This window comes from Corapipo altera, unplaced genomic scaffold (genome assembly GCF_003945725.1).
Source record: "Corapipo altera isolate COAL_440 unplaced genomic scaffold, ASM394572v1 181b, whole genome shotgun sequence".
Lineage (NCBI taxonomy): Eukaryota > Metazoa > Chordata > Aves > Passeriformes > Pipridae > Corapipo > Corapipo altera.
The window spans coordinates 1,073,460-1,100,901 of NW_020884963.1; the positions used below are offsets into that span (position 1 = coordinate 1,073,460).

Genomic DNA, 27,442 nt, shown 5'->3' on the forward strand with positions numbered 1-27,442 from the left:
TAAGACAGATTGGCCACTCCATGCATTAAAAAAAAAGAAAGATATACTAAGTTTAGATGCTATAGCAGTAAAACTTTATAGGCTTATCAATTCTGGACAGTCATACTCTCCTGAAGTTTTCACATCACCTTGCAAAGGCAGCCAGCTATCCTGGTTTGGAAATCAGAACCAGTTGTTTTTGCAGTTTGCAGTATTTAATGTAGATCTATGTAAATTGCTAGGGGAGGGGGAGGAAAGCAGTTTGATCTTAAAATATAATTTGGATTGTTCTCATCTTTTCCTGTAAAGGCTGTTTTGATCATTTGTTGCCACCTCCCAGTTTTCAAACACCTCAATCTCAAAAAGTTCTGATACTTTTAAAGATAAGGATCAAATTTTATGTATTTTTGTCTCTTAGTTCTCATGCCTTTGACATTCAGGTTTGCAAACTTCCCCTATCAAAGGGCTTTAACATCTTTCCTTTTTTTCTTTTTATTTTTAAATGAAAATTGACATTCTCATTTGTGACTGTAGGAGCCAAGACTTTAAGAAAAATGCCAAATACCACAATACCTATGGGAATTTGCAACCTTATTATTAATAATGGGCGCCTCTCACTTCTCTTCCAACCTCCTGAGATTTTGATGTTTCATCTAAATCCACCCAAATTCCTGTGATCTTTAAAGGTGGGGAGACAGTGGAAAAGTACTTCCTCGAGAGAAGAACTGATTACAAAGCATGGATCTGGTTTCGAGTTTGAACCTCTTTAAACATCAAATATTTTCAGATCTGAGCTTTGTTTTTTTCCCCCCCACTTCTTTTTTGTTTTACTGGCAGAACGAAGAATTTGATTTAACGTTATATGCCTGGAAAAAATAAAGCATTTAATTTACATTTTACAAGGCAGTTATTGCAGGTTAATTAAATATCAATTGAATGTTATAGGCCATATTAAGATTTATTAATAACCCAGCAGATAAATCTCCCCGGAATTCAATTAAATGAAAATCACATAAAAATATATGTGCAATTTTATTCATATAGTGCATAAAACTCGTGAATTATAGCACAGCATTGTACAGTAAGTTGATTAATGGGAATTAATTGCTGAAACAGAGAAAAATCAATTTAAACTTTCTGTAGCAGCTATAGGAAGCACGGTATGGTTCTCCCACAGCCTTGGAAAGCTGAGCCCGTGTCTGCACTCTGTGCCACGGGATGAGTGTTGGAATAAATGTGCTTCCTCTCCTTTCACCTGCTTTAGCTCAGCATTTTGGGCTTGGAGAAAGGAACCAGTCACTGTTGCCAGCACGTTCCTGGGAGATCATGGTAGGACTGAGGCCTTTCAGAGGGGAAAGCAGCAGCACAGTGACACGGGCGGGTGTCCCTGGCACTGAAGGTGGGGTCGTGCCTGGTGCCACAGGCAGGTCCCTCTGCCAGGGAGAGGCTCACAGGTGTTTCCAGAGGTTTGGGACTGTTTGGGCCAATGGATTGTGGAGACTTTTGCCCTCGATGCTGTTTCAGCTCCCTCTCTAAGCGCTCCCGAGGCAGTTGGCAGTGGGAGCTCTGGTTGTCTGCAAGGCCGGGAGCAGAGGAGCGTGTGGGGCTTTAACCAGGATTAGCGAGTGGCTCAAGGCCCGTTCGGGGAAGCAAAGCTTCCGACATCGGAGATGAGGTTCAGGAGCTGGACTTGGAAAATCTCTTTCCAATATTTGCAGGCCGATGGAGGCCTGGCTTGCTGCCATCTGTTCCCTGCACATCCTGTGTTAAATACTGTCAATATGAGATTATGTTCCAATTACGGTACCAGACTGACTGGTTTAACTCCTACCAGGAATCTGTTTTCCTTTATTACTATGCACTAACTCCGTGACTGATGTACCAGACACCAAAAGAGATGGTCTCTGCCCAGAGGGCTTTGTCTGACAGGAACACGCCGGGAGAAGACGGAACGCGGCAGAAAATGCAGATGAATGAGTAACTCGGTTGAGATTCTCTTTTTAATTTGGGGATCCTTTGCTTGGTTTTGTGTTTGGCTTGAGTTGTGATATTACTAAATTCGCTTCCTTCAGACATTGCACAAGAACAGAGACTTCCACAGAAACTCAAACAGGGTTAGGCATGTGGCTCTTTGAAGTGTGCATGTTGGGGGGTGAGCGCTCAGCGCACACATGGGAATATTGCAGGATGGAAAACAGAGGGAGAGCCACGTTCCAGCTCAGACAACAACTCCAGCTTGTCCTGGGGAAGTTTAGCCATGTTTAAAATACAGCAGGTGTCTTTCTGTCAGTGCACTCCTTGCTCATCCTCCCTGCTCCTGCGGCAGAGATTGCCTGCATCTGTCTCCTCTGTGCTCCAGCTCTGCTTCTCCCTGCAATAGTTGTCAGGGATATTAGCATTAAATACTTACTGCCTGGCTTAACTAAGGGGTAAGATAGGATTTAATTTGTATGGCTGAAATCCAATTATATAATGGAGCCCCTGGGGGAAGCAGTTATACCTGCTGAATCTCTTGGATGAGTAATTGTGCACAAAGGCTCCTCTCCAGAAGTAGAAACAGATCTGAAATATTTTTTCTTTTCTCTCTTTTTTTTTTTTTGCTGCTGCTGTTACATAATAGGGCTGAGACCCTGAAAAGAAAAGCCAATGACAACCCAATGCAGTAGAAAGAATTAAAGCATTGCCAGGGGAAAACAAGTTATAATCTGATAAAATCAAGGATCTAACAGGAAGTCTGCTGCAGCATTAGCTTGGAGGAGCCAAAAGGCAGGGCAGCCAAAGGAAGCTTACTCATCTTTTTGGAAAGCAGCACAGAGGCTTTGCTGTCTAACTTTTCCCCCCATTTCTGCCATGAACGGGAAGGGGAATCCTCTGCTTGCTTTTGTCAAAGCTTGGGAGGTAGGTAGGTATGAAAAAAAAGCTGAGCAGCCAACTAATTCAGATGCTTTTGAAAAATGCTGCACTTAACCACCTTTGAAAATCCCTGCTGCTTATCCTGCATGTCATCTGCATCCTGATAAGCATCAGAATCAGAGGTGATGATGAGCAGGACAGGAACAAAAGCATGATGAGGTTCCCAGCGAGGTTTCTGAAAGCAGGCAAGCTTGTAAGGCATTAATCTCTGGGATAGTATTGGGGCTTGACAACTCTCCCATCTGATATCTCCAGCAGCTCCAAATCCCACAAAGGAACACACTCAGGGCTCTGAATGGGACCGGAGGCACCGACGTGTTGTTCTTGCGCAAGCGTTCCCGGGGCTCGGGGTGCCAGATTTAATTCTATTTTTAAACACAGAAAGCAAACTTTTATTCTTTTCTAACGAGTTCTGAGTGGAAAAATAAATTTCTCCATTCTCTTTGATTCCATGGCTACGGGAAGATAAAACTGCTTCCAGACAGCCAAGGGAAGTCCAGAACTCCAAGCGCCCCAGACTGAGGACAGACCTGGCTGGGCAGAGGCTCCCACCCCTGCCTGGGAAGGGATTTTAATTCTTTTAAAAAGCATCTAAAGCCCAGCGGGTGCAGCACAGGCTCCCACGAGGATGGTACCTCTTCCCAGACTCGCAGCTCCACCCAGTGGCTCTTTTTTGGCAGGATAAATCCATCGTTTCAGAAGCGTTAAAAACCTGTTGAGGTCAAGGCGGACACACCGGGGCGATGCCCCTGGCGATGTGCACGAGGGATTGAGGGTGGATTTCTTCATCAAATTCTTAAAGGGCTGTCAGCTACCCCTTGGATAATGGCAAAAAACCTGCAAAGAGACTTTTAGCGAAAATAGAAAACCCAGGAATTTTATTACTCCCTTAAACACCACCACCCCCCCCAATCACAAATGGTAGGGGGAAAAAACAGTAGGGAGCTGCTCACTTACACACTTCAACCTTTCAAATTCTCTGTGAGCAGACTGCAACAGTTTTGCCCGAATTTATTTGTTTTGTGAAGTTAGTAATGAATTACCAGAGCGACTGATTTCTGATTTGCAAGCTCGTTTTGAAAAAGAGTGAATGTGAGAGTGAGTTTCAGCAAATGTAACTTGGCAGCTCACGCTGTATTGCTCCACTTTCCTTCCTGGGTAATTACAGGGACTAGCAGGAAGCAAATTTTGATCATTTCTGTCAAGGATGCCATGCTGAAACTTGTTTTTTCCAAGATTATTGGGGTACTTGTAATTAAAATAAGCTTTGATTTGTGCATGTGCACACTTTTACTCTAGGAACACTTGAGATGGGTGTGTATTCACAGAACACAGAAGTGTGATACCAACAGAGTTAATTTTAGATTTGAACCAGCATTGTAAAAATGCCCCATTCCTCCAAGCTCGAGTGAAAACTGAAACCTCAGTTGTGCATAATGTAGATTTAGCAGCCCCTCCGTATGTCTTAAAAATAGAGAAGCCGATAAACTGATAGAAACCACAGTTTTGTTGTGAATTTTCTGGAAGTGCCTGTCCCCATCTGTGTTAGGAAAATATCATCTGTGAAACGCTGCTCCCAGATGGACTGTGTAGCTGCAGTGCCACAGAACGAGCTGAAGTGACCTCTCCCTCCTGAAGTTCAAATGTTATTTAGCATAAATGCAGCCCCTCAGGCCTTCACTTGAAGTTGCTGTTTGCCAGCACAGCAGCTGAACGTGGGCTTTAATCTGCTTTGCTTTGCTGCTGGAGTGCTGGGACAGACTTAAAAATATATGAGCCCCACCTTTGAGCTTGTAGACATCAGTTCTCCATCCATGCAATTAGGAACTAAGCCTATACATTGTTAGCACAAGAGGTCGGAGGTTTCTTTTTTGAGGGGTAATATTTCTAAACAGATGTAATATTCTACGTGTCAAAAATAACAGGAAGCATCTTGCAAAAGGTAGTTCTGGAAAAGATGTTGATTTTTTTTTTTCTGTTTATTAAATCCTAAAGCAGACCAAGAACTTGCTGGGTTTTCCTCATCTTCCCCAGAAGTATCACTTTTCATACAAAAAAGTCTGCTTTTTATACAAAAGAATACCCTTTAGTGTATGAGCCAGTACAGACATCCCACCAGTTGTCTGAGGCCATGGCTCCTTAGGCTGTGGAACAAAACTGGTTAACTAATTTCACCAAAAAGGTGGTTTTTGGGCACCCTTTCTCATCTGAGCCTGTCTGTCCTGTTCCCAGGAGTGACCCCGTGCAGTGGTAGCACCATGGGAGTGACTGAGGCCCACGTGGCTGCAAGAGAGGAAGCTTTCAAATGCACCCCGGTGTTTCACAGGAGAACACAAAACAGCTGAGATTTTGGCATGACAGGTGTATGTATTTGCAGCCTCAGAGTTTTGCTCCTTCTCTGTCTCAGCACCAGGATTTCTGTGTTTGCAAAGTTCCTGCCAGAGATCTGTGTGCGCTGCGAAGCTCAGGTGAAACCTGCCGGTGCGATGAGCGATCTCCTCACCCCAAAAGTGGGGTTCAGTTCTTCTTCCCAGGAAGCTGGGAGGGTTCCAGGTTCCCCACAGCTGCTCTCAGCCACTGGGCAGTTCTGTGCTTGCTCTCGTTCCAGGTGAACAGGGGTTTGTACCCGAAATGCCTGGAGGCTTTGTCTGTCTCGTAGACAGAAGGTGGTGACTATTGTGTTCAGCAAAGGCAGGTTTAGGAAAGGCTGTGGCTTCCAGAAGGGCAACAAGATGACCCTGATTATCCTGTGCAGTTGTATCATTAACCACATCTTCCAGTAGGGGATGTGGGAGCCCAGTCTCACCGAGTGGTCTGCAGTGGACAGCAGCTGGTGCCTGACCAGGAAACCTTTCCTGGTTGGAGTGTCATCATAGGAATAGTACACTTGTCCTGCCAGTAAGCCTGGTTTCAGCTGCAAGTTCCTTGCTGCAAGGACATGCATCCATGCAACATTCCCTGGAGAAATAAGAGGGGGAGAGAAACAGGTATTCAGGAGGAGTTGAATTTCCCTGTTTGCTGTAGAATGAGTACATTGGATCTGCCAGCCTCAGTGCTGGGAAGCAGAGCACTCATGGTGTGCTTAGCTGCACTGCAGAGAGACTGAGGAGTTAATCCAGGCCTCCAAGATCCTTTAAACCTTTGGTCTCCTCTTTGAGCTGGACAATTAATGTGCCTCGTGATCCTGGTTCATGTGAAGGGAAAGGGCAGTGTTTTGTAGTGAGAGGAGGATGAATGAGAGTCAGTGCTCGAGGGTTTTATTCCTGGTTCTGCTGTGAGCCTTTGAAGAAGTCACTTCATTTATCTGGGCCTGATTCTTCTCTGAGAGCATTTTCAAAATACTGTTATCTGCACTTTTGGGAAAAGACATCTAAGTGTGCTGCATGGAAATGACTGAACCCCTGCATGATTTAATGGCGAGTTGTACTCCCCTGAAAGGCATTCAGCACCACAACAAACTCCTCCTGTAGGCTTTGTGAGTAGTTTCTCGTGCTTGCTAAAATCATTTATGTAGCACAGCCTTTTCTGTAAGGAATTTGACAAGTAGTGGTAAGATGATGTCTTCTAATGAAGAAAAAATTAAGTATCTTTTCAAAGCAAAAACATTTTCAAAATATTACCTGAATTTCTCTCTCTGCCCCCCATATACCCCCTTAAACCTTTACCAAGGAAAAAAAAAAGAAAACCCTTCCCAGGAAAACAGTTGTAGTGAGCAGCTGCCTGAAAAATTCTTTAGTTTTGTGGCTGTAAGAACATTTGTGCTCATTGACCACATTCATCTCTCTGTCTCGGGAGATTATGGTTAAGGTGATGTGTAAAACCCCCTGTGGCTGAAGCAGGCAAAGAGCTCAGTCCCTCACCCACGTAGGTGTGATTCCTCTCCGAGTCCTCAGGCTCCAGGAAGTTCAGGACACCCTTCCTGGCCTTGGCCCCCCGGTAGAGCTCCAGGAGAAACGCTGCCTTCTCCCCATACACGGTGTTGGCACGGATGATGCAGGTGGTGAGTTTACCACCATGGCTCAGCTGGAAAATGGGGGAGGGATGTTAGTGAGGGATGGACTCAGAGGTGAAATTCTTCCACTGTGGGTTTGCCAGATAAACTCAAAACCTGGGAATATTGGCCTAGAGGAGCTGCCATCTGCGGAGGTGCTCTGGATGTTTGGGACACGGTTCGGGTGCCTAAAAATGCCAGGAGGTGCCCAGTTTGATTCTGCTTTTTTTTTTCATAGCTCACCTGCACCCACACATGCTCCCTGAGAGGTGCTGGATGGAGGGAGCTGGTGGCATGAACTCTTCTGCAGTTGTTATGTATAAATGAGTTTTTGCAACAACTAAAATCGGGTACCAGAGGAGACCAACCAAGCTGAGTGGCCTCAAACTGTAACGGGGGGAGAGATGCTCTAGGCAGTGATTTAGGACACAGGTCTCATTTTTACATTCTGCTTCATTCCCTAGAAGAACTGCTCTGCCTGCTGACTGCACTGGCACTCTCAAAGACTGGCCAGCTGCCTTAGGTAGGGGGCTGACTCTGGGTGCACCAATATTTTTGGTTCTGAAGTCACTCAGACATGCCTGGAAATTATACTTTTATGCAGTATGAACCAGGTGAACCTGGTTTCTTCAACCCTGATTTAGCACAGCTCTTTCCAAAGTCACAGTCCTGCTGGAGCTGAAGCACGGGCTCAAAGGGAAGCATCCTTTGATCCTGCCAGAGTTTGGCAGCTTCCTGCTGCTGTGGGAATACTGGGCTTTGGGAAGCTTAGGACATTGTGGTTTGTGCATCAAATCAAGGCAGCAGTTGGATAAACACTTAGACAGGAGCTGTGGGGTCTTTTTAACCAACTCCCTCCTTTCCCCATCCTGTGCTGTAATCCCAGGGGTGCTGCCGTTGGATTTGGTACCTTTTTTCCGTTGGCTTCAAGTACAAGTTTTTCTGCCATGGCTTTTGTCTTCCCATAGGGCAGCTCCACTTCCCCACTGTACTCAGTGTCCTCATTTCCTCTGGAACACATTGGGAGAGATGGTGAGTGACCACAGGGTTTGGAGACATCTGTCCCAGCGGGATTTCCTCTGCAGTCCCTGCTCCCCGGGGACGGCTGCTGGCTGGCAGCTATGGGAATCTGAGGTCCCTGCTGCAGTCTGGGAGAAGTAAGGCCCCAAGAAACACCAGGTGGTCCGTGGTGTTCACATCCAGGTTGGCATGAGGGCACTGGTTTGATTTCTGAGAGCTGGGTTTGGTTTTGTCCAAGAGTGTGATGGAAGCAAATAATATCTCAGTGGGCAAATTAGAAGGCAGTGGAGTTACATTGTTCAGCCACTCACAGAAGCTGAACAAGGTGAAAAGAGCATAAGAAGATGGAAGGCAGGAAAAATGAGAGCAATCCTGCTTCATTTTTTCATTAGAGGCAGAGAAAAGCCTCTCATGAGCCATAAACTAAAAGGAGAAGCTGCTGCTTAATTTTCTCACAGAGTTGATTAAAGTTGGGAGGCATTTGCTGGGGATGTGATAGAGCTGCTGGTGATCTGGAAGCCTTGCAATCAGCAGGTTTGTGCTGGGATTGTTCCTTCATCTCCCCTAACAAATTAAGTTTGAGGGGAAGGCAAAGCAATGACCCACAATTAAGGGCAAGCAGGGCTCCAGCCGTGCTGGGGACACTGGGTTGTGGCTGTGGAAGACAATGTGCTCCTTTGCAGCCTCCCACCTCACAGCTGCAAAGGGGAAACCCTTGGGAACTAAAGTGTAACTGGCCTCACAGGGCCTGAAATAATTCCAAGGAGAAACAAGAGAGCAGCTCTATTCCTCACCAGGCTGAAGGTGTTTTGTCCCAGTGGTTCTAGATCAGACTAGTTCTTCACTAATTTGGATTTGCTTAAGCAAATCCAGTGGGCTCTGGAGGGGCTGGGGAGTGAAGAAACCTTGTTTGAAGCATTGGGAAGGACCAGCCATGAATACTGTGTGGGCACTTGCTCCCCTGCTGCCACGACTAGCATGGATCAGCTCTCTCTCCCTCTGTGTGCTGCAGGAGACTTTCTTCCTGTTTTTGAATTCATTTACTCTATATTTTGCTCTCTAAGAGAAATCCACTCCAGGCAAACCCAGGACTCTGCCAGGCATGAGGCACCCCATGCAGGGCAGTGGGGAATTATCCTGCTCCTTTGGCAGATGGGGCTTGGATGCACCTCTTGGAAGGGTTGAGTGGCCTGTGATGAGTTCACACAGCAGATCTGCAGCAGAGGTGTTTTTGTCAAACACTGGGCCCCGGGAGGGCCAGCTCTGTCTCAGGCTCCCTGTCTGACCTTGGGCTACTTGCTTTCTCTTTTCTCTGCTCAGATCTCCATGTGTAAAACGTGGATAATGCTGCTGCCTTGCTCCTGCCTGTTCAGCAGCCCAGTGTGTTGTGTGCCAGGTATCCCAGCTGAGATCAGGGGCTTCTTGTGCCACAGCAACAGAAATAAGTTAGGAGCATCAGAAATGCAGCCTCCTTGCACACCCTGGGCTTTTATCACAAAACCCTCCTCCCTTTCCCTGTCTTTACAGGTGATGAGCAAGAGACAAACCGAAAAACAAGCGAGACAAAAGATAGACTGTGCAAGGTTTGTTGCAAGCCCGGGAGAGGCCCAAGACAATTAGGGGGGGTTATCTAGAAGTTCTAGTTTTAATTGCTTTCTCTTTTTTTTTTTTTTTTTTTTTTTTTTCCCCCTGTCCAATTTTTTTTTTCTTGCCTCGCAAAGCTTTTAAAAAGCAGCAGCTTCACAAAGGGGGGCGAACCCAACCCGGCGTTCCGGGGCTGCAGCGCTCCACTCGTGTGCCTTCCCCCTCCCCTCCGGAGCTCGGGAGTAACAAAGAGCTCAGCACAATGCTCCTGCTTTTCAAAACGATCAGAGAGAACCGAACGCTAATCAGAGCGGAGCAGCGTTGTCAGGAGGGATCTCAGCCGTGGCTGTCCCGGGGGGATCGGGACTGACAGAGGCATTTTCTATTCTTGTCGGATGCTGAGGTGTGAGCGCCATCCCCGCACCCATCGCCCCGGCCGGAGACTCACCGGGCTTTGTCTGTGTCAACGTAAAAGGGAGTTAAATAAATTACAGGAGGAATGGTGGAGGAGGGGGACGGAGAAAAAGGGGAAAGGCAGGCGGGATCGTGGACTGAGGGAGAGGGTGGAACAGGTTGGGTGGAGAAGGGGGAGATGAGAAGAGGAAGGGGAAAGGTGCTTTCAGTCTGGAAAACGGGACCGTATTTCACTGCCCTCCAGCCATCCCTGGGCTCCCTATTGAGGCACGTGGTGTAAGTTTTGACTGGGGGGCTGACCCTTCTCTCATTATGTAATTCCATTAGTTTGGAATCAAAATCACTGGAGAATGAAGGCCACCCTCTTGAGCTTCCTTCCAGCTTAATGGCAGAACCTGAGTGTGTTCTGCCAAATGCCTTAGAGGCTCTAGGTGTGCTTTTATTTGCATTTGTGGTGGGGAAGGGTTGGGATGCAGTGGGCAGAGGATGTCCAGATGTAACTCCACGAGCTTCAGCCCAGCTGGGTTTTGCTTGCCCCCACTGGTGCCACCATTACAAGCCAAAGGACTGTGCTCTCAGGCAAGATCTAGGGTCGGTTTTTTCAAGACATCTATTCACATCTGTCTTTTCAGTCTCAGGACTAAAATACTGACAAGGATGTGCCTGTATCTACATTCATTTTTAGAAATGACCTGGATATGCTAATGAACAAATTCCATAGCTTTGCAGTGACACAGACTCTCTGGTGCTCGTGGTCCCAAGTGATTTGTTGCTCTCATGATTTTTTTTTTCCCCATAAGCCAGACATTTATTCTACAGATTTGGGTACTTAAACACTTTTCAAACCTGGGTTTGAAAAGACATAACTCCTGGTCTTCAGAAATAGCAGCCCTGTTGTCAGTGTGCAGGTACTGCTTTCCCAGGAATACCAAAGGTGTCCCAGTGCTGAGCCCTTAGTGGGAGTGGCAGCTGATTGTGACAGTCAGTTCTGGAGATCAAAGATCTGTAAGCAAAAAAAAACCTCAGAATTGTACTTCTGACCACTGTCTTTGTGTTGCTGCAAATCCCACCTTTGCCACAGAGAGTTTTCTGAAGCTCTGCTGCTTCTTCTGGGTCTGTGGGTCGGTCTCATGGGAGCCACACACAGAGGAGATGGGTTGAGCACAGTGACCCAAAGTAGTGGCATCAGGAGTCCAGGAATCAGCCCTCATGAGCTTGTTGCCAGGAAAACGGATTTTGAGGGATAGAAGGACACAATTTACAGGTCAGACCCAGGTAACAGAAGGGTGTAAATACACCTGAATGCTGCAGGGAACCTTCACACCAATACGTCTGTGCCCTGAGACTGTGTGGCCAAATTACTTTCTTCGGAGTTAGTGCTACGTGAGATTTGCCCACATCTGATAGCAGGAGATGGGTACAGGCCTAATGGCAATTCCCTATGGAGCTGGGAAGAGGAAGGAGAGTGTGTTGGCAGCAGTAGAGAGTCACCTGCCCTTTGGGTTGACTGTAAGGGGAAGAGCAAAAACTGTGACCTGACACAGAATGCAACTTGACCATGTCCCAAACCTCAAACATCTGAGACCTTCTCTGACACTGATTTTAGGGCTCAGAGGAGCAGGGATGTGCACGTGGGGTCAGCCTGGAGGTGCAGCTGGGCCATACAGCTCCCACCCAACCCTTTCAGTCATTGCTGTCACAGCTGGCCAGGCTCAGGTCGGGAAGAGGTGGTTCCCGAATGGGAAGAGCGGCAAGGAAGGATTTTCAAGGAAGAGAAGAGGAATAGACAGGAAAGGCAACACATATCTCCTTTGTAGCCACAGCTGAATTCTCCACCTGGTTGCAGTTTCACTGCTGTTTAACTGGAAATCCAGAAGGATGGAGAAGATTTGCTCTTCCTCACCTGAACATGGGCTCGCACAAGGTGTTGGGTCCCACCGCGGCAACGGAGCTCGTGTGGACCAGGTATGGAACGTCCAGGGCACAGCAGGCCCTCAACACATTTTCAGTACCTGTGGGGCAGGTTGGGAAGGACAGGCATCAAACACCTTGCCTTGATTCCTCTTGTTCAGGAAGGACAAATGTTAACCACCTTGGCTTGGTTTCTCTGGTGCGACTCAAAAGAGATTTCCGGGCTTGGGATGCTGACACTTGGGGCAGATCCAGCTTTATTGTGGCTGGGAAGATGCAAAGCCACAGGTCAGGGCTGCAGTTCCCTGGATGTGTTTGCATGGGAATGGATGGTTTATAGGAGTAGCAGTTCCATCTGTAGCTTTAATGTGGCTTAACCTCTGTGGCCATTGGCCACTGACTTAACTTGCACTTTCTGTTTGCTAACAAAAAGGAAGCTGACAGCTTGGCAGAGCAGAACTCTTTGTTTTCCATCCTTTTTTTGATTTGTGGACAGACTGCTGGGTGAATTGCAGCCTTCTGGCAAAAGGCTCAGTGTTTTAGTTGCATGTGTGGCTCTACAGAAGCCCTGCAGGGTGCTGTAGGGTGAAACCATTGCAGCAGGCCCTTGAGAGCTGCAGAATTTTAAATAAGACAGCAGGGGAAGCCCACAAGTCCACATGAAGAACAGATGAATCCAAAGCATGGTTTGGTTTAAGGAAAGTTGGTCTGGCTGAACCTGTGGGTTGGTGTGTGTGTGGCTTTAGTTTGGTTGGTTTGGGGTGTTCTGTGGGTTCAGATATTTATGACTCTTCCAGAGGTGGTTTTTGCTTTCCTTGTGATTTTGATTCAAGCTGATCTGTGAGAATCTCAGCGACAACAGCATAACCATGGCTACATTCTGAGGGCCTTCAAATCTGATAGGGCAGATCTTGAAGGAAGCAGCTCGTAGGATTGGTTTCCAGAAACCTCCATACTATTTATACTTGGCTAATCAGACTCTGCCCCTGAGCCTCCCTGCAGATCTTGTGTGGGAGGGCTCGTGATTCCTGTTCTCTTTGTTGTTAAAGGCATAATCTGAAATTATCAGGGAAATCCTGAGTTTAGGATAATTTCAGAGGGCGTGAATCAATGTGAAGTCCTGGTGGAAAAGGATCAGTCTACTTCTCCATGAGCCTATCACAATATGTAAAATTAACTGAGAACCCCTGCTGAGAAACATGACTGGAAACAGCTGAGTTAAAACCCATTCAGCTTAACAAAAAGCAGATTAAAAAGTCTTTAAGTGACTAGATGGAAAAAATAATTCTTGTAGAAGAGAATTCTTCAATCTAGTCAACAAGACTGTAACAGGATTCGGCAGCCAGTGGTTGAAACAGAGGAGAGAATCAAAGCAGAAGATGTAAATTTTTGCCAGAAATGGGAATTAACCACAGCCACACCACCACTCCTCAGCATTGTTATGGCTTGCTGAAAGACATGATAGATAGCCCATTAACTTGCACCCTTAATTGGAGGCAACAAGTCTTTTGAAAAAGATTGGTCCAATTTAGCCACAAATTGTTGGGCTTAAGGCAATAATTGGATGAAATTCTGCGGCCTGAGCTGCACAGAGGAGCCAGCTAGAGGATTATATACTTGACCTGTTCTGACCCTACTTTTTTCCATGAAGTCTGCAGCAGGTATCAAATACCATTTTTTTTCTTTCATCTGCTGTGATTTTGACAGAAAAGTTTAGACTACTCTCTCCCTTTGGGATTTGGAGAAGTCCTGGTGAGGGCAGCAGGTTTGTTTTAGGGAGGTCTACGTGAAGCCATCCAAGGGGAGGCAGAAATGCAGGACAGGCTCCTGTTAAGCCATCCCAAACTGTGCCCCTGAGGGACACTCAGTCATGCTGGAAAATCTTTGCCTGTGTGGTTTTCTGGGAATGTCACAAACATCTGCAAGAGGTTTGGTTTGCTGAAGAGGGGAGTGCCCAGTGTTCTCTAAAAACCTGCCTGTGCTGAAGTACCTTGCTCACAGCAAGCACAGTGAAGAGGAAGGTCTCACAAAGCCATTACAAGGCAGTGGGAAGCCTCAGGCTCTGAATATTCTCAGTACACAAAGAGCACAACACAGGCTCTTAAAAGCATCTAGTTTTGAAAACAACAAAAAGAATTTAAATGTTACCCTTGAATGTATCAGCAAATAGTAGAAGCCCTAAGCAGTAACCGGGTTTGAGATATACATATAAAAAAAAGAATTAAATCCCTTCCCTTTGGTTAACGACTATTTTGGTAGCTAACAGCCTGAGGTGCCACTGGAATTGCTGCTGTAATAGGGATTTCATTATTTTTACAGCCTGTGCTTATTTCCTGGATTTATGAACAAATTTTCTTTGAGCAGATCTTGCACTGAACACAAACCCGGCTCTTGGTGGTCGGAAGGACGAGGTGTGGAGCTCTCAGTGCACGTGGCTTGTAGGTACATGACAGTTGGGAACTCTGACTGTGATTAAAATAATGTCACTCCCTTCTGGTGGGTGCAGTTGAAAGGGTACAGCCTTGTGCAGGTGTATACAGGGCTTTTTTTTATCCCTGGGAAGATGCCTAGAACAGGGGTTAACTTTTAATTGTTGTCCTTGTCACACACTAAACAGTTTCTTACCACTGTGGGCATGTTCTGGATCCCTTATCAGGGAAAGTTATACCCTGGACCAGAACAGCTGTATAATAACTGAGCCCAGAGCTGATGTTTTGAGATGAGGAGCAGCATGACCTGCCCCGAACAAGGACAGAGGGGCAAAGGCAGAAACTTCTCCACTGGAAAAAAAAAGGTCCTGGGCACCTTTCCCATCTCGTAGCAGAGTGGTGTGCGTGGAATTCAGGACAGGGTGGGGATTTCTGAGGGATCCTCCACATGAGCAGCTCAGGGAAGGGTCTGTGGCTGCAGCTGTGGGAGTGTTTTGACATGGAAACCCTCAGTGAAGAACTACCAGGCCAAAGTGAGAAGAGGACAGGGTTATTCCTCATGAACTGAAGCGAGGGAGTGCAAAACCTGAGCGGGTGTTTGTCACAGCCTCTCGTGTGACTGCACCAGGGTGTGTGAGGAAGCTAAGGCTGGGTTTAATTCCTTGTTTTCCAGAGCTTACCCCCCACATTGATGGCTCTCATCTCCCAGAAGGGCACTGTGCCTCTGTAGTCCACGAGGGCAGCCGTGTGGATCACCACGTGCACCCCCTGCATGGCAGCCAGGAGCGCCTCGGAGTCCCGGACGTCTCCTTTCACCACTGTCACACGAGTGGTGGCTGTGGGAAAAGAACAGAACCAGAGATGCAAGGGGGGGGAAAAAAAAAAAGTACAAACCAACATCCTCACCTTCCTGCAGAGCGAGGATCCTGCGTGCAAAGCCTTGCTGTCTGCAGGGCAAGGCCGTGACTGTACCGATGGAATACGTCACGCCAGGGGGAAATTCATCCCTGTTTCCGAGCCCCAAGAAGCCAGATGTGCATCTGGTTTGATTCAGCACAGCACTCTGCATGAACAGTGGGCCAGAATAGCTGTGTCTGTCATGGCAAATCCCCTGTCTGCGTCCAAGGATAGTGCTGAGAGCAGGAGACACTCGGCCCAGAGCTGCAGCTGGACGCAGGGCTGCTCCAGTCCCTGGGGATTTGGGAAGCTGGACACTTTTTTTTTTTTGCTGGACACTTTCCTTCAGACAGAGGATTTTTAGGGGTTGCTGGGAATAACACCAGGGGACTTCAAGGGACACTGCACAGAGCTTTATTTAAATTGCAAACACCGTAGATGGGAGGGGAAAATAACGTAACAGGTATTAAAAGTTTCATAGGAAATTCCTCTCTTTGAGCCACTCAGAAGGAATTTTTCCCCTATCTCCTTTCTCCCCCTTCTTCTTCCTCAACATAGCTTTCCATACATAGCTACTCTTGGCATCTACTACTAATTTTCTTGCTTTGAGACAGTGTTGCAATGTTTGAGTAGGATTTTTCCCTTTTTCCTTTTGTGTAGTTGGAAACAGGCCAGCAAGGAGCTGGGGTTAGGAGGCTGTACTCCTTGGGGATTTGCAATAATGCAGTCACAGGATTGCTTCAGGAAGGAGAAGTCTCCTCTGCCCTGGACTGGTGGCTGTCTGGAGAGCCCAATGCATCCCGGGGTCAGGGCAGGGATTTCTGAAGGATCCTCCACATGAGCAGCTCAGGGGAGGGTCTGTGGCTGCAGCTGTGGAAGTGATATGACATGGAAACCCTCACTGAAGAACTACCAGGACAAGGTGGGAAGAGAACAGGGTTATTCCTCATGAACTAAAGGGAGGGACAGAATCCAACACAGCAGCTCTGAATGTTTTCTGAGCAGCATGGGATGGAGAAGGAGGCTGGAATTCTACAAAAGGGTCAGGCTGCTTTCTTAATTAGCATAGCAAAGATTTGGTGGACTCACACTCAATATTCTTAATTAATATTGAATGATAATACTAAAAATAATTCAATATTAAAACACAGAGTTGCTTCAGTGAGAGTAGAGGGGAAAAAGAAAGGAGTTGTCCATGTAGCAGAGGTAAAACAATTGCCCAGAGGACCAGGATGTCAGCAGACTCTTGGGGCATTTTTCTGCTTCTCTGTGATTTGGGAAAGCCTGGAACCCATCAGGTTGAAGTGTTAAATAGTCTTTTTTACATCATCTGTCTTAGGGCAGCTGTGTAAGGCAACCATGAGAAATTTTCAGATTGATAAGAGCTATAAGGAGGTGATGGGTGTAACTGCAGCCCTGTTGCATTATCAGCTACTTTGGAGAACTTTTGAAGGCACTGGAAAACTGCAGTAGAGCAAATGAAACACCTGTGCTTAGAAAGGAGGTGAAGAAGAGCCAGGAAATTCCAGAACATTTTGATTTCAACCCCAGGAAATCCAAGAGCACACACTGAAATGAGATGTGTGTGAGCACCTGTGGGGTAATAAGGAGAACAGCAGCAGCTGACAAGGATTTGTCAAGAACAAATCAAGCCAGATAAACCTCCTTTGTTCTCATGACAAGGTAACAGGCTGCAGGGATATTGTGGAACAGGTTGATGCCATCTATCTTGATTTTAGGAGGGCTTTGGAAACTCTGTGTCATTCTCCTGAACGGGTCAGGAAAACACAGGGCTAAATCAGCCCCATTAGGGAGAGCACAAAGCCAGGGAATTAAGGTTCCCAGGGAATTGCCAGCTGTGGTAGGTGCCTGCCCTGGGGCTCTCCGGGGCTTATTGCTGTATTTGAGTCTTTTTTTTTATTGTTTTCATCAAGAATCTGGCAGATTTGTTCATTAAATCAGCAGATAACATCAGACAGGGAGGGACTGGAGGATTAGAGAATGAGCTGAGTGTAACTCAGAGAGGCTGGAAAAGAAAGAGGAAATTTGATAGGAACAAAGAGAAGGCTGAGCAGGGAAGAGGCAGCAGCTCTTCATGAAAGGGTTAAATTGGGCCAGGGCAGCTCAGGAGCTGTTGCCTGTTGGCAACAAGGGTCCTTGTGAGTGGGAAAAAGGCATCACTGTAGTAACAGGGGAAACAGGAGGAGGTATTCCAGGATGGAAGGCACAAATCCATCAGCTTTACACAGCAGTGGGAAGGCCACAACTGGTGTCTCTGCCCGAACCTCAATGCCCCTCTTCCAGAAGGGAGCAACACCAGTGCCCGAGGTACTGATGGAGCAGAGGAGGAAGGAGGGAGTGCTCGTTTAGCCAAAAGGAGAAACCAGTATGGAGTGGAAGGAGGTGGTTTATAGGTGATGGAGATTGTTGTAAAAAAAATTACAGTAATAGTGTAACACCTATTCTAAGGGTGGATGAGAAATGAAGGACTCCAAGTGCAGATTAGGCTGTACCACAGCAGTGGCCTGGTGCTGCAGACATAAATGGGCTGCCTGAGGTGGCCTGGGGACAGGACAGACAAACATCTGCAGGGCTGGTCTGCCTTGGGGCAGAGGGATGGGGTTGGGATGGCCCCTCAGGCTGCTCCTGCCTTGTTTGCTGTGGTGTCAGGCCACAGACCACTCCTGGAGCCTGGATTATGGCACCTCCCTATGGTTTAAACAGCTTTTTCTTCAATTGTGGATGCTTTTAAGGCAATTGGCTCCCTGAAACCCGGGGAAGCCAGTCTGCTGAGTTCATCTGCCAGGGAGGGTTTCTGATATTCTGATATTTCCCTGGGAGACTTCTAAGTATCTCTTCTATCGATATCTCCCCACAGATGGGATCTCCCTTATCACTTTTGCCTCTCTCAAAGCAGGCTGAAGGTTTGGGCAGTCAGACAGAGGGGACCCAGCCCACCATTACCTGAGCTGCCTTGGCTTGTTTTGCTTGGATATTCCTGAATCCAGTAAAACAGGTTGTTTTTTCCCCAGTGCATCTCACTGTACTCAACCCTGGACGAAGGCAGCTCTCAGAATATGATCAAATGGATTAATTTAGTATCTCTGAGAGTGTTTACTGAGACTCACCTCTTCCTTCATATGCACAGGAAAGCTGCTGTAGGTTTCTCCCAATTATTTCCATAATTTATTTCACAATACCTGCAGCAGATGCTGAGTTTCTCTTCTATTATTGTCAGGATTTTTATCTTTCAGAATTGGTGACTGGTTGGAGCAGTTCAGGAGGATGTTTTTGTGTCCCTTTGCTGTCAATCAGACTGGTTGAGCAGAAGCAACTGGGCAGCCAAGTTCCCCTGTCACGTACTCAGTGTGCACATTGCTCCTTACAACTGATCCCTGTCTGGGCACTTAGATCCTCCTGTGATATCTCTGGAGGGTACAGGCTATGGATCTTTTTTTTCTTTGAAAGGTTTTTCAGCACAGGACTAAATCAGAGCTGGAAGTTGTTCTTTATCAAGTCTGTTTAACCCCGTGCCTGTAACTGTGGCATCTCCAACATTATTCCATCTGCCATGAAAGGGAGGGTTCTGGCCACCAAATAGATGGTGATGCTCTTTTCTTACCTGTGGTGAGATTTTCTACTTCTCCTCTTGCTACTGAATCAAAAACTCTGACTTCTTTGATGTAGTCTTGTTCAGACAGGAGCTCTACGATCTTCTCCCCAATAAACCCACATCCTCCTGTCACCAGGTAGACCCAGGCCCCATCCATTTCTGAAGATGTTTCTGAGGTTGAAGGTGGCTGCCAGGATCCTTCTGTGCTCTGCTGAGCTCTCAGCCAGTGTGTTTTCTGAACTAAGTCTAAGGTTTAGCTGTCACAGAATGGTGCTGGCTGAACATTAACTCTGTCCAGTTACACATAAATCAGGTTTTCCTTGGCACAGTCCCACAGATTTGCAACAGGCCCATCCTGGGCCCTCTGACTCAGCCTTTTCCTTCTCCCACAGTAGCCCATGATCAGCAGGGCAGCTCTGGATTGCCTTGGTATGTGGCCAGTCTCAGGCCAAAATCTGGATGCCAGAAGTTTTCCATCCTGGCCAGGCCTTTCCCACAGGCTGCTCTGTCAGCTGGGGCCTCTGGGAGCTGCACAAAGGCTGTGTGTGCTGGAGGGGTGCTCAGGGCAGCCAGTTGTCAGTGTGAAGCTCCAAAGACCTCATCCCCAGGCACTGGTGACCTGTGGAGAGGCTGCAGAGCACAGATCCCTCCAGTGCTGAGCTGGGTCATGCACAGCACAGACAGGGCCAGAGGCTTTGTGGTCACTGGTTCTCCCAGTCTGAGGATCTGGTGTGGTTCTCCTGGATGGATGCTGCTCTCAGTTGGAATACACACACTCTCATGTATATTTAGGAGGGGAAAGTCTTAATGTGAAAACTACCTAGCAGTAAAAGCTCTGCCACATCCTTTGTTAGAAAAGTTCCTTCTCATCATCAGTAAAAGAGGGGCCTGCTGTGTTTTCCCTGCCAGCCTGTGGCTGATACACCTTTACTTGTCCAGCCATGGAGAATGTGTGTTGTTTAGTTTGCCATTGGATTTAAAAAAATCAGATCAGCTTTATCCAGGGTGCTTGATCCTGTCCTAAGAGTGGCATGTGGAGTGGAAGACCTGTCCTGTTCTCTCTGTTTCTCCCATGAAGAGGCTCAGAGTCAACAAAGTCAGACCTGAGCAGTCCCAGGCTCTCTTGGATGCCAAGCAAACTGTTCTTAAGTCTGGAGTAGTCAAATTTTTTTTCAATCCATATTTGCACCAACTTGTCACCATTTTTGGTGAACTGTTCTTAGAGAGGTAACAATGGTAAATAGGGAAATATAATCTCCCTGATTACTTTTCCTTTATACAGTGTAGTCTGAAGTTGCTTTTCTGGCCATAGAGTTGCTTGGGAAGTTTAGGGTGAGTTTGTTCCCATTTCAGGCTCACTGATTTCCCCACCCCCAGGCTGAAATGTGGCAGCAATTCCAACTGTGTGAATGGTTGGGGCCAGTCTTACTAAGGCATTTATGCTTGTCTGCCTGTAAAAAGGAAGGTGTAGAGCAACCTGCTGCTGAGAACGTGGTTAATGAAGAGTTAAGGCAGAGAACTCAAAGAGTAGCTGTGTTTTGTTTGTGAATAAATAGTTTTCTTTTAATCAGCTCCTGCTGCAAGTTCAGTCTGTTCCCCTCTGCCATTGATTTTCTTGTGCTGCATTAAGTGTTAGGAGGAGTCTGTTCCCCTTGCTGTGATTACAATCAGTGGCCATAATGGCCCAGAGACCAACATGGGCCTGATGCTAATTTGGTGCCTGGCAGACCAGCACAGCCACAAATGTCCCAAGAAATTAATTTAGCCTTTTATCCAGCAACTCCCAATCTGTACAGTGGTGATTAACAGAACTGCCTTCCCTCAGAGGACTTTTTGCAAGGATAAATATATCGGAGTTGGAGGTGTTAGGACTCAAAAACCAAGATAAATACACCCTGAGAGACCCAGAGAAGTGCTGCATGGGAATGTTTGGCATCAAGTAACCTTGAGGATGTCCTCATCAGCGATGCAAAGAGCTGTGTGAAGCTGAGGCCTTGACTCTGTGGACATTTCTCAGTGTTTACAAGGCTTAGCCTTTGCTGCACTATTGGTATCTGCATATCTGAGTGTAATCTGATCAGTGGGGGAAAAACTGGCTGGCATTTCCATATCTCTTGTTTTTGTTAGGATATGAAAAACAAGTTCAGAAACCAGAACTGGCACATCTGTGACAGAAGCAGCCCAGGTCCTCTCCTACAGAGAGGAGAGCCTCCCTTTGCAAACAGAGGGGTGTTGCATCCAAATGGGAAGTTGTTCCCAGTGTAGGAAGGTTAAACATGTCCCCACCCACATCCTCCTCTGATAGTTTGAATTGTCATCACAGTCATCACAGGAGATGACTCCAGGGGTCTCCATGAGCCCAGAGGCACATTCAGAGAACACACAAAGGAGGAGGGAAACACCTGGAGGTACCAGGGTGGAGAATTCAGGGAGGGGGCCCAGGCAGCCCTTGCTGTCTTAGCTGAGCCAACTCAACTCCTTGAACTGTGAGGAAACTCAGGGCAAGTGAGGCACGTTACAAATAACAACAGGGTTTAATTCATGCTGGTAAGCACTGCAGAATTCCCTCTCTGCCTTGTTCCTCTGCTCCACCACCCGTCCTCTGAGTGCCCTCTCTCAGCCAAGGCAGAGCTGTGATCCTGGATCTGTACTGACAGAAAACTCCTGCAGGAACACGAGGGTTGTCCCTGTGGGAAGCATCTGCCAGGTCCAGGTAGTGCCTCACTCTGCAGTGCAAAGCAAGATGCTCAAAGGTGACATTACCTGAAGGCTCACCTGGGCTGCCTTTAGTTTAGGAACTGAACACCTCCCCAGGAGGGTGGGATGTGCCCCTGTGTTTGGCTGGTGGGGCTGGGAATGCAGAGAGGTGACTGTGTCCTGCAGGCTGATCTCAGACCCTGTGGAGCAGCACAGCTGACACCTGCAGAGGAGTCAGTCCCACTGAGGGCAGGGAAACTGGGCCCTTTTTGCCCCTCCACCCCCATGGAAGGTGACCAGAAGCAGGGCCTTCATGCACATCTTGTTTTTTAGGAGATCTGCAAATATACAACCAGGGAAAGCTGAGCTGGCAGGAAGAAAAACCAGCTGCCCTGACTTCAGGCTGCAGTTTGCTTGAACTTGCCCTGAACTTTGCAAATAGAGGACACCTGACAAGATATTCATTTACAGTAAGTTTATTTCTCAGTGCATTACATGAAAGGTCTTTGGTATTTGTGGGTCCTTGAATACTGTTCCCACTCTGCTCCGAAAGAAAATGCTGAATACAAAACATTCCATATACAGTAACAAACCCCATAGCAAATAAAGAGAAATAGATATTTTGAACAATAACATAGCAATATGAAAACAGATAAGTAACCATGCAAGAGGTGGAACAAACAGGTTGTGTTTACAACAAACATTAAAGCCTGCCATAAATGAGTTCATCCTGTCAGACGAGATTTATTCTTGCTCTAAGTTAAGAAATTACACATGATTGCAAGATACTGTGTATGGCTGCCCTATAAAAGACCAAATGGTTGTAAAGCTGATCCCCATGAGAGAAGCCAGGACCATTTGCACACATACGAAACACACTGATATAAATAAAAAAGATACCATGTAAAATAACTGGTGAAAAAGTTACCATTTCCTTCTGTGGATGGGAATGTGCCTTGTGAACAGTTATAGCACCTTTGCACCCTTGGTTTCATAGGGAACCAAGACATCACAGAGTGAGTAGTTTAACCCCCTACACCCCCAAACCCCCAGTGGAATGTCATCTCGAGCAAGGCAGAAGCTGTAAACGTGGAGGAGGATGGATTTGCAATAACTGTATTGAGAAGTAATTCCAGAAGCTGATTGTCTTTTGGAAGCCTTTGTCACAGTGCTCAGGGTCCTACATTACAACAGTTCATGGCAGTGAGCCCAGCCCAGAGCCCAGAGAACCTCTGGGGAGCCACAAGCTCTGCCCCACCAGACCTCACCAGCACCTGGTTTTTAAGGCCTGTTCCTCTGAAAGGTGATGGCAAAATGCCTGAGGAGTTTGGTGGGAGCAGTGAGGGCTCTCCTCTCTATTTTATTCCTATTTCCCTGGGTTGCTATCAAGTCCTTACAGTAAGTGCAAATGAGATACTCTGGAGAGAAGCATTCCCTGCCTCCCAGGGTACCAGGCTGCTGGTGAACATGAGGGTGCACGAGTTGCAAAGAGTTTTTGGTTGTGCAATGTTGCTGCTTCTGGTTAGCTGAGGGCAAGGAATTGATCCAAGTCAAAAACACACTGGAGCTCAAACAAACATTAAGAATTTTAAAAAAAAGTCTTAGGAAAAAAATAAAAAAGGGAAAGAACACACTATGGTATTGCACAGTATGTACGTAAGATAAAGCACTAAACATTTTAATTAAAATATATTTCTAAATGAGCACGCATTCAAGATAAATCCCCTTTCTAAGTTACATAGACATGGCAAGAAGCATTTATATGCCCTGGCTGAAATGAACCTCAGTATCCTGCCTATGATGGAAAATGTGGTTGGAGTGGTTTGCTTAGTCATCAATATCATTAATGTCAGTGTGTGAGGCTGTGTTCACCTTTAAAACATAATTAAACGGGGTGGCACAACAGTGTGATCCAATCCTTGTGTAAGTAGAGAGGAATGAAACCCCAGTGGAGAGAGAAAGTCCATTTGGTATAATCCTACTGCCCCCCAATTAAAGATACAGTACCTCATCAGAGAGATGGAGCTAAAGAAAGCAAGAAGTATGGGGAGAAAAAATTACAGAGCTCATGCAGAAGTCTGGAAACGTCAGTAATTAAAATGATCTCAACCCAAACTTAACCAGCCTTTTGACAATTGACTTGGCAGGATTAATTGCAAACAACTTCCATTAAATTTTCCTTTCATCTTACCAGTAATTTGTTTTAAATCCAACCCCCTCATCAATATGAATGCCTCAGCATGAGGAGTTACTAAAGCCTCAGCACTCACCAAGCTCATGCAACAGCTTTGAGTTCAGAAGACAAATTCAGAGGAAGAAAGATTTCTCTTTCACTTCAGTGGGAAGCCTCCAAAACGTCAGGGAAGTGAAAACAGCCTCCTTGTACTCCCTCTTCCCCAAATTCAACCCTGTACCTACAGGACCAGTGAAACTGAATTTCACCATTTCCCTTTTTAAAGATTGCTTTGGTTTGGTTTGGTTCCTGAAACTGCTATGAGGGCACGTTGTTAATGTGGCATCAACTATAGCTGGCACCAATCTGCCCAGGGTACAAGTTTAGAGTGAACTGAGATTTCTCCTCAGTCTCCAGGCCTGATTTTCCAACACCAACTTGTTGGCACAAGGAGTTATCTCCTGGAAGCCCCCAGTGATGTCTTGGAGCGTCCATGTGATCCAAGACCAAGATGGTCCTGATTCAACAAAGAGGTAACCAAGTACTTCCCAATTCCTACACAGTGATCTGCCTGTAAATGGCGAAACATCTTTTTTTGGCACATTTAATTATTAAATGGAAAGATTATTCCAAGAATAATAAGTTCCAGTGGCTGCACCAGGCTCAGCTGCCCACCAAAAGAGCCACTGCCCTCCCACTAGTGGATGAAGGGACATGGGCTCTGTACAGCACCATAAACATCCTGAACTTAGAGTTACACTGGATTTAGGGTTAGTGCTGGATTTGAAACTGAGATGCTTCCAAAGAGACTTTATTTCATTATCCCAAAGGGATTGTGGATACAGGATGACTGCTGGAGGTCAGTAACCTGCTTGACTTAGGCAGTTTTACTTGTTTTCTTCTCCTCTGACCACATCATGCTCCAGCTGTAACTCAGAGTGCAGGCAAGGAACTCTCCAAGCTTTTGCAACACTCTGGGTTTGTTTCTTTGAAATGTCCCCTGGAAAACTTGATCAGCAGCACAAGCTGACCCAGGTGGGCTGGCAGCTGAATGAACCCCACCACTGGCACTGGCCAAGCACAGGGAAGATGCAAAAGCAGGGCAAGGACACGAATTCCTGCTGCCTCCAACCCAGCCGAAACCACTGCTGTTTGTTACTTAGCTCCAGAAGTAAAAGACATCTTTCTGGTGCTTTCTCAGCATTAATTTAAGCTGTTTCACCTGGTTTGGGATCTCTGGCTGGATTTCCAAAGAGCAGGGCCAAGGGAAGACATACAGTGAATTCAGCAATCCTGAAGAGCTGCTCAGGTTCTTCAGAGGAAAGTTTTAGCTTGGATATCTCTGTGGGTACATCATGTTTACAGTGTATATGGAAAGTCAATTAATGTGTGGCTAATGTTGGGCTGGCTGAGCTCCTCATTTTTAGCCTCATTTCCAGTGAACCACAGGCTTCCGGCTTGGCCTTGGGAAGATCACTTGGGCTGCTGAATAAATGGACAGTGTTGGTCTTTGCAGCACCTTCTGACAGACATTCTGCAGCAGGACAGCTCACCTTGTTCAGACAAACTGTGTCTTGCACAGGAACCAGATACAATGGGACCAATGGACCTGACTTATGACAAACACAAACTCAACTTGATCACTTTTGTCCTGGGCTGAATTTGCAAACTGTCAGAACAGGGGAAGTAAAAATTAAAAAGCAGTAACCATCAGTTCTGTTGGTTCATCTCACCCTTCTAACAAAACTCACTGTCTACATGAATGACTTCACCTTGTCCAACCTGGTTAGCACAGCAGGTGGAGTGATTCATTTGTCACTGAAGGGCAGGTTCAACTCCTTAAACCTGGAAGCTGGTACTTCCCCTAAAATAACAAGTTATTGCAAAAAGTAAAATGAGTCTCTGTTTATCCAGTGCAAGATAAGCTCTTGACAAGACACTAATTGTTTAGGCTGTGGTTTGCTACTACACTGTCTCCAGATTCAAATGGCAAGGATTTACTCACAACATTAAAACAAAACACTGTGAAAACATTTTTTCCTTATTGCTGTAGGATTAAGAAATGATTGCAAAATATCCTTTTCTGTGAATAGTTATTGCCACCATTTAAATTAATTATCTCTGGATGTATGCACAAGCTGAACACAGTATGGGAAAATTCTTGCACAATTCCATCATATCATGCAAACTGCTCTGTATTTTCACAGAAACAGTGTAATTTCACTGAAGATAGATAGAAAGTCAACGTTGCCACAAACATTTGCATCAAAAGTCCTTGCTTAGCCAGCCACAAACAGAAATAATGTCACTCAGGTGCAATTGGCAACATGAAAAGCCAAGATTTTGATGCTAAAGTCCAGAGAGGCACCTGACATTTCAGAGAAACACTTTTAAATGTTCTTTGGATTTTCTAATTTGTTTCTTTGCTTAAAAGAAATCCTTGCAGGTCATGCTTTCATGGCCTGTGGAAGTGGTACCTCCACCTGGAAGCCAGTATGACACCAACACATGAAATAAAAGCAGATGCCTCCAACTACACCAAGGGACAAGGCTGAGGCTTGGCTTTGAGTCTGGGTGGGATGGATTGTGTTGGCCAGTTAAGCAGAGCTTTACTGAGTCACTGTCAAGGGCAGTGAGGAAACAAGGGGAGGATTAAACTCTTGAGACACAGCCAGGAGGTGTCATTGCTGTAGGCAGCTTCTGAGATACCTGCCAGCTGGTATTCCAAAGGCAAAACAACAAAGTCAAGGAAAACCCTCTCTGAGCTATGGATAAGACATTCCCTGCAATAAGGGCACAGCACTGGGGGGGTAAGGAAACCCAGCTGCCAACACTGCAGCCTCCTACCCACTCCATCTGCAGTCTGCAATAAGCACTGGGATACTGTATCTGTAACTGGTGACCCGCAGGGAGAACACGGGACGCTCCTACTTCATCCGGTTGCTTCTCCTCTTGGCTTCTCCGTCCTCCAGCAGCGAGGAGAGGATCTGGTAGGGCTGGGGCTGCCGGGGGCCTCCACGCTTGATCTTGATGCTGGTTCTCAGGGGGGAGCCCGGGATCACATCCTGTCCAGAGCCTGGCTCAATGGAAGACAAAGAGTCTGTAAGGAGAGAAAGTCACGGGAGAGCACTATTTAACAGGGGAGGCTACGGAACACAGACAGGGGCCCTTCTGGGAGATACCTCCTCTGGAAGCACTGGGGTCCCTCCTGTTGTCTTTCCAGCCAGGAAGCAATTGTGGAGCTACAGTTTGCTGCCATCACACTACTCCTGGAGTAGATATTTTCCCTCTGCTCTGCCTAAACTCTTTGGGGTCAGTGCTCGTCCTGCACGTGGCCCAGCAGGCCTTGTTCTCATTTGTAGTTTCATTTCTAAAACTCTGTTCTTTCATTGATTATAATTTTAGTTGGGCTTTCACAGCTACTCAGCACTGCCCACAGGTCCTGTGCTGGAGGATGAGGCCAGGTGGTCACTGGGAAGTGATGCTCCTGGGGGTTTAAGGACCATTTCACTCCTTGTAAAAAGGAGGATGTTTTGAGGCACTGAAATGATTGAACAAAAGGATTGATCCACCTTAGGGCTGCAGCCAAATTAGCAATAAAGCTGGGAATAAATCTAATGATGTCAGCTGTCCCTTCTCCTGCAATGCCTCCAGGTAACACCAACCTGATCTTACTTCAGCTAAACAATGCTAAATATCCACCAGACCAGGCCACTCTTCAGCAGCAGATGCTGATGTCTCGATGCTGCCTCACCATTTCTAATGCCCCAATTTCTTGCTTTTGCCTTCAGAGCTGGATGTCTCTGTGTTTCCCTGCCAAG

General features: G+C 46.6%; 2 protein-coding genes and 1 long non-coding RNA gene across 8 annotated transcripts in view; 1 reads left to right on the forward strand and 2 right to left on the reverse strand.

Annotated features, from left to right (window-relative positions):
* Positions 1-393: 393 nt before the first annotated feature.
* Positions 394-18,990, reverse strand: LOC113957215 (3 beta-hydroxysteroid dehydrogenase type 7-like). The gene is given in 9 exon segments (XM_027664463.1): positions 394-2,350; positions 2,480-2,609; positions 3,528-5,550; positions 5,552-5,850; positions 6,753-6,915; positions 7,794-7,893; positions 11,805-11,913; positions 14,922-15,077; positions 18,761-18,990. Coding segments are annotated over 7 exon segments (1,116 nt in total). The 5' UTR covers positions 18,909-18,990; the 3' UTR covers positions 394-2,350; positions 2,480-2,609; positions 3,528-5,409.
* On the forward strand, positions 17,362-24,140 carry LOC113957216. The gene is made up of 3 exons (XR_003531095.1): positions 17,362-17,466; positions 21,782-21,918; positions 24,032-24,140. It is a non-coding gene; the product is annotated as an uncharacterized LOC113957216 (long non-coding RNA).
* COL26A1 (collagen type XXVI alpha 1 chain) overlaps positions 21,909-27,442 on the reverse strand; it is a 181,391-nt gene continuing 175,857 nt past the window's right edge. For all 6 annotated transcript variants that reach the window (XM_027664461.1, XM_027664462.1, XM_027664460.1 and 3 more), the window contains one exon: positions 21,909-26,721. In XM_027664461.1, the coding sequence (XP_027520262.1) occupies positions 26,549-26,721 (173 nt within the window). In that variant the 3' untranslated portion in view covers positions 21,909-26,548. The remainder of the gene's footprint in view (positions 26,722-27,442) is intronic.